This window comes from Medicago sativa, chromosome 6 (assembly GCF_051527215.1).
Source record: "Medicago sativa cultivar Bolivia chromosome 6, Bolivia_mono, whole genome shotgun sequence".
Lineage (NCBI taxonomy): Eukaryota > Viridiplantae > Streptophyta > Magnoliopsida > Fabales > Fabaceae > Medicago > Medicago sativa.
The window spans coordinates 20,024,179-20,030,630 of record NC_140754.1 but is presented as its reverse complement, the minus strand read 5'-3'; the positions used below and the strand labels follow the sequence as shown (position 1 = coordinate 20,030,630).

Genomic DNA, 6,452 nt, shown 5'->3' with positions numbered 1-6,452 from the left:
TAGAAATATTTCAGAGTGCATCATCCTTGCTTCAGAAGCGATAAATGCCCTTGATAGGAAACAATATGGTGGTAATATTCACTAGTACAAAAATGACTTATTAAAACAGGGATTTTAAATGGGATGTTATCCACATGACTTAAAATCCCATGTGAAGAAAAGGTATTTGAGAGCATGAGATATTAAATCGTGTAAACCCATTTAAAAACAATTTTATATTAAAATTAAAAAATAAGACGGACTTGTCTCTACAAACCTTTCTAAAATATTACTTGAAACCTCTTTCTAAAATAATAGTTCTCCTCCTTCTCTCTACAAACAACCCCAAACCGACATCACTTTTTCTTCCTCCTCAAATCCAAACTAGCCTTCATCATGTAGATCCTTTGGCTGGTGGTGCGATGGGTTCTTCTCTGCACCACCAGCGCCCCTCATTCTTTTCGTCGTCCTTCTTCCAGATCAACTTCTCTCCGTCAGATTTGAGTTTTTGCGGTTTCGTCGGATCTTGGTTTTGGCTGTTGGGTTTGGCTGTCTGTGTGTTGGTTTCTGGAACCGAATCAAGCAGGAGCAAGAGAGGAAGTGGATTTCCAATCATTCATTCACGAAAAGGAACAACACAAACGTTCAAATCGGAGTAGATCCCGACCGATTCGTGAGGAAGAAGAACGGCAAACAAAGTCTCAACAACAAAAGCAAACCGAACAGAATCGAAAGAGGTAAATAGAGGTAGTAGTTTTTCTCTTCTATTTTCCTTCTGTTCAAACTTTTTTTTCGAATTTCCAAACCTAGATCTAGTCTCTTTGAAAGTTGGTCTAGCTTTGACACTTGTTTCATTGTTGTATCTAATGGAACCATTGTACAAAGGGATAGGAAAAAATGTTGTTGTGGCTGTCATGACTGTGGTTGTCGTCATGGATTTTACAGTAGGTAGGAAATTCTCATTTCTCATTCACATTATTATTATTATTATTATTATTATTATTATTATTATTATTATTATTATTATTATTATTATTATTATTATTATTATTATTAAGTGTTAAGATTACAGTCTCATAGGTATTAAATATGATTGCAGGAGGAACCTTATGCAAAGGACTTAATAGAGGATTAGGAACTCTGTCAGCAGGATTATTGGTCATAGCTCAGTTGGGTTGGGTAACTGGTCCTTCTGTTATGATTTTCTTCAGTCTCATCACGTGGTATACTTCATCACTTTTAGCTGAATGTTATCGAATTGGTGATCCTCATTACGGAAAGAGGAACTATACTTTCATGGAAGCTGTTCACACAATTCTAGGTAACTCTTTATGCATATACACATTCATGTTAAGATAGTGTTTTAATAATCGAAACGAATCAAATTGGACTGTTGAATTAGTTGAACTGTGAAGTAAGTGTTTATGGCTTAATTGTTTTGTGATTTGATTGCAGTTTCGTTCCCTTTTGAGCAGTTTAAACTAGCTGAACTATGACTCTTTTCGATATTCTGTTTGATTTTTAAAACATTGATTTAAAGTTTCAAATTCACATGTTTGTTGTTTCTTTTGAAAAGGCAGAATTTAATAATCACTACTAGAAAAGATAAGATATGCTCTCCAAGTAGACAAAAACAAAGTCACACGTTTGCACTTGATTTGGTTATATACTTCTTGGTATGTACTATTTATGTTATATATGTATGTGTATTCTGATAAATAGTATAATTTTGAAATGGAATGTTTGTGTTATACTTGTATATGAGATGAGAATCAAATGATTTTTGCAGGAGGTTTCAATGACACCCTTTGTGGGATAGTTCAGTACACAAATCTTTACGGAACTGCAATAGGATACACAATTGTGGGTGCCATTAGCATGATGTGAGTGATCAATTTTTTAGTTTTTTTTTTTTAGGTTCAAAATAAAATCAATTTCTAAATATTTAGACATTGATTTTCTTTTGTACCCAAAAAAATTGATATTGATTTTATTTCCGCCTCAAAAATCTAAATAAAAAGCTATCATTCCCTCAAAATCTTTAATATAACTTAGAAATATCTTCAATGTTGTTTGTAGTACATAGCAGATGGGAATGCAATGAGAGTTCTAGAAGCACGTAACAGATTAGCAGATCTTAATAGAGTTGCATGATGCAAGCTTATATCAGTGATTAAAAATTAAATTAACTTACCACTATATCTCTAGTTATTATACTAACTAATTTTTTTCACAAAAATTGCTTTAAAATGCTTCTGTAGCTTTCTATAAGGTTCATCTCATCATTGAGCTCCAAGGTTACCTGTCAATCTGTTATGTTATTGATATCACATGGATCACTAGCACCTAAAATAGTGATCATTGCAAAGTTCTATTAATAAGTAGACTGATCAGGCGTATGGTCATTTCTAATTAGTTATAAGTTAGCCCATTTGGATCACATATACTTTCAAAGAGAATTTGCAATCATGTCATTGAAATCCTATTAGACAATCATTACTTGAGAAATAGTAGTGGTCTTTCAGACTCTATAATCTTGATTCCAATCTGTTGTTAAACAAATGCACATTTCATTGTGAATAGTATACTATTAAATTATGGTTGTTGATTTTCTGCATTTACTCTGTCATTGTTCTTATGTTGTAATGAAGTTTCAATTACATTATATTTTTAATTTATTGTTGTTGTCTTTTGTTTCGGTCTGTTGTGTGGTTTTTTGGTGTTGATAGCAGGTCTGCAGTCTTCTGTTTGAGTTGCTGCTGCTGGTTGTTTTCTGCTGTCACCAGTTGTTGCTGCTGCCAGCAGCTGCTGTGGTGCAGGATTGCGCGCGTTGGAGTGTTTGGGGTCTGGGTTTGATGTTGTGGTGTGGTATGCGTAGGGGGTCATTCCTATTGTCCGGTTGTTTTTTCCGGGTGTGTTTGGTTCGTTGAGAATTTCTTGTCTTAATTATGTGTATGTACAAACGTTGTAGATGCAATACAAGATGGATACTGATTTTGGATGAGCTTGCTCAATTTAGTAATTCATGATACTGATTTTTTTTATCCCTTTTGAGACTTTTTAAGTGGTTTCATCCGATTTAAATTAAAAGATACTGATTTTTTTTTTATCCCTTTTGAGACTTTTTAAGTGGGTTCATCCGATTTAAATTATAAGATTTTAGATGGGTTCAACCGATTTAAATTAAATGATTTTAAATCGGGTAAAGGGGGCTGACTTAAAATCAAAACCACTTTTTAAATCGGCCACCTATAAATCGGATGTTCACCCGATTTAAAAAGTCATATTCACCTGATTTAAAAAGTGTTTTCTGCACTAGTGATTGCTCTCAAAGTCGACATTTCAAAGGCATTTGATACGTTAGATTGGAATTTCCTGGTAATGGTGTTGAACAATTTCGGCTTCTCTCCTCTTTTTGTTAATTGGATACTTGAAATTTTACAATCAGCTCGTCTGTCCATTTTGATCAATGGGAAAGCAGTTGGATTTTTCAGTTGTTCTCGTGGAGTTCGTCAAGGAGATCTCCTATCCCCTCTTCTTTTTTGTTTAGCCGAGGAGGTGCTAAGCAGAGCTCTCTCGGTTTCATCAGCAAGGGGTCGCCTCATTCCTATGTCATACTGCCGTGGCACTAATCTTCCAACTCATGTTCTTTATGCCGATGACTGACAGGGCCGCAAGTGTACGGCTATGTCGGTTTTAGTATAAAAAGTATCGTATCCACAGAGACCAATTTAACAACTACCGAAGTTCGCTGTTACTGTGTTTATCTAAGGCGAGATCAAAATATTTTGGAATTTGCACGGAATAAAATAGGTTTTAATTAATTTATGGACAAGTAGAGACCAAAACGAAGGTTTCCGTCGACTTCTGTCACTCACGTAAATCATTGCGCTAATTAAATGGTAACGAGAGAATTAAAACTACTTGTAGAATTTATCGAACAAGAGACAACGTTTGCTTTCGCAACACGTTGTCGGAAGTTTTAGACGCGTAAAACACCTACTTTCGTAGCGTATAGTCACAGGCCTAAAAATTCCTTTTTCTAAATTCAATAAACTCTTAATTAAAAGAAAAGAAATGCTTTCGCTTTAACCTTTTCTATTAAAAACTTGATATTTTTCTATGTCGGATATCGTTTTCGCCCTTTCGATGTGTAAACGATATCTTGGTATCTCTACTTTCGTAGTAGACTTTTAACAATTACAAAACAGAATTTTCAAAACAAATATTTAGATCCTCGTTAAAATAAAAAGGCGCGCATATTACATGAGTTCTGTCGGTACGACGGAACCTTCGTTTTGGACTCAATTTAACTACTCACACATATTAAAATAATACTCTAAATTTATCTTCGATGAATTCATACTAAAGAAAATAAATAAAAGGAACCAAACCTGTATAAAAGCTGGATACGTTAAAGGAAAAGAATAGTTACGGCAAGCATCAAATGAAATGATGATAAAACAAGAATAGCATCAGCCAGGCAAGCACGCAGCATTGGTTAATTGAACACAATCAGCAACTAGCAGCAAGCAAATAGTAATTGAAATGTAAACTGAGTGACGCAGCCACAAGTAAATGAATTGGAATCAAAGTATATATGTCACAGCAATATGATGGGAATCCAAATATATAAGTAGCGATGGAATTAAATAGACGTGGCAATGGAATTATGAATAGTAATTGAAATTGGAATAGTATTTGAAATCAAATGAGTGCATAGGGCTGAATGAAAATTGCAGAGAAATAAAGGTTCGTCAAAAATAATATTGTGATGTCACTAGGGTTTTCAAGAAATAACAAAATAAAATTGAAACTTAAAAACTAGGGTTCTGAAAATTGCGGCAGCTAAAGATCTCACAACTGAGTGTCTCATGTGCTTTTAAAGTGTAATTCTTGAGCAGAAAAATTGCCAAAGGTCGTTGGGCTTGTGACACATGATTTCTTTCTTTTTCCTCCTTTTTCTTCACTTCTGCTTTTTACACCTTATGTTCCTGAAACACATCAAAGTACTAGCTAGAAGACATACAAAACACAATAAACGACCCTAAAATAAATAAAAATTAAACTATCTAGACAATGTATTTTGCGTGTTATCAAACTCCCCCACACTTGAACCATTGCTTGTCCTCAAGCAAAAAGCAAGGGACGACAACAACATAATTCAGAAAAAAAACATAATGAACGACTAAAAATCAATTGCATTTTTATTTTTCAAGGCTTTGTTCTCAGGATGCACTTATCACAACCTAAACACTTTTCAAGGATCACATCAACCCTACAACAGTTTCAAGTGAGTGTGTGTGTGTGTGTAGTCCAGCCCTTTTCTTGCTCCTGTATAAGACAGATATTATGAGGAACATGTTCTATCCTTAATACTAAAGTAACCGAGAAAAATCCTTTCTTCATTTCGTATAAGAGAGATGAAAATTTAGTTAGAATTAAATTAACAATTTAAGCACAAGGGGCTGCAGATTGCTTAGGGGCTATCTATCCTCATAGGAAGTCTTTATGGAGAGGGTGTCCTTTCCTCCTAGATTCAAAATTACCCTAAGTAGTGCTGCAAAATTTTTTATCATCTCCGCGTAGGAAGTCTTTATGGAGAGGGTGTCCTTTCCCCCTAGCTTTGATGAATTTATTTCCTCTTTTGAGGGATTTGGAACTTAAGTTCAATTTAGGGAGTCGTCACCACATTTAGGAAGTCAGGGAGAGGGTGTCCTTTCCTCCACATGTTGGTGTCATTCTCCCGTCCCATTTTAGTTTAACATATTATAACAATAAAGCGCATTATTTCCCACACAAACTTATACTACTTTTACTCTAAAGACTTTTAAGGGTCTAAGTTACCATTAAAGTTAGAACGTGCTCCTTAAAATACCAACCTACACAATTACTCAAAGACTGCAACTTTGTGCTTTTCTCAAAAAGAGAATTTTCACATTGAAACATGATATGAGTTTAGTGAAACTTAAAAAGGGAAAAGGTGTTTACATGCACAAAGTCATCATCGAACTTAGCCTTAAATTTATTTTTATTATTTTTTTATTTTTGAAATTTTATTGGTTCATAAAACGAGAGAATTAGACAACAAAACAAAAACTACACATTTTATTGACTCGATAATTAAGACTTAGACTGTTAAGGTGGGAAATTCCTCCCCCACACTTAAAACTCACATTGACCTCAATGGAAATAAATAAAAAATAAAAGAAAAGGAAAGACACTACCTAGTAGATCAATCGTCGTGTGGGTCATCTGGGGGCATCCAATGATGCTGGATCATCCATATATCCTTGCCAATTTTTTTTTCTTGCCTTTGGGACATGCCACCTATCCTTGCAAACTCTGATTGATCTTTTTATTTCTTAAAAAAAAAATAAGCATAAAAATAAAGTCAATAAATAAAAAAAATGTGGGTTGCCTCCCACGCAGCACTTCATTTATCGTCGATAGCTCGACGCCTTACTCATCTT

The 6,452-nt window shown here is 34.4% G+C and overlaps 1 protein-coding gene across 8 annotated transcripts; it reads left to right on the top strand.

Annotated features, from left to right (window-relative positions):
* The first annotated feature begins 244 nt into the window (after positions 1-244).
* LOC146913549 (amino acid permease 4-like) lies at positions 245-2,980 on the top strand. Of its 8 annotated transcripts, none has more exons than XM_085716731.1 (5): positions 245-716; positions 865-927; positions 1,079-1,300; positions 1,769-1,862; positions 2,709-2,980. In XM_085716731.1, exons 2-5 carry the CDS (start codon positions 894-896, stop codon positions 2,833-2,835), a joined length of 477 nt encoding a protein of 158 aa, XP_085572857.1. In that variant the 5' UTR covers positions 245-716; positions 865-893; the 3' UTR covers positions 2,836-2,980. The 8 variants fall into 8 exon arrangements, with proteins under 8 accessions (XP_085572857.1, XP_085572858.1, XP_085572856.1 ...); XM_085716732.1 differs by having other exon boundaries at positions 245-726; positions 2,712-2,980; XM_085716730.1 differs by having other exon boundaries at positions 245-726.
* The last annotated feature ends 3,472 nt before the right edge of the window (positions 2,981-6,452 follow it).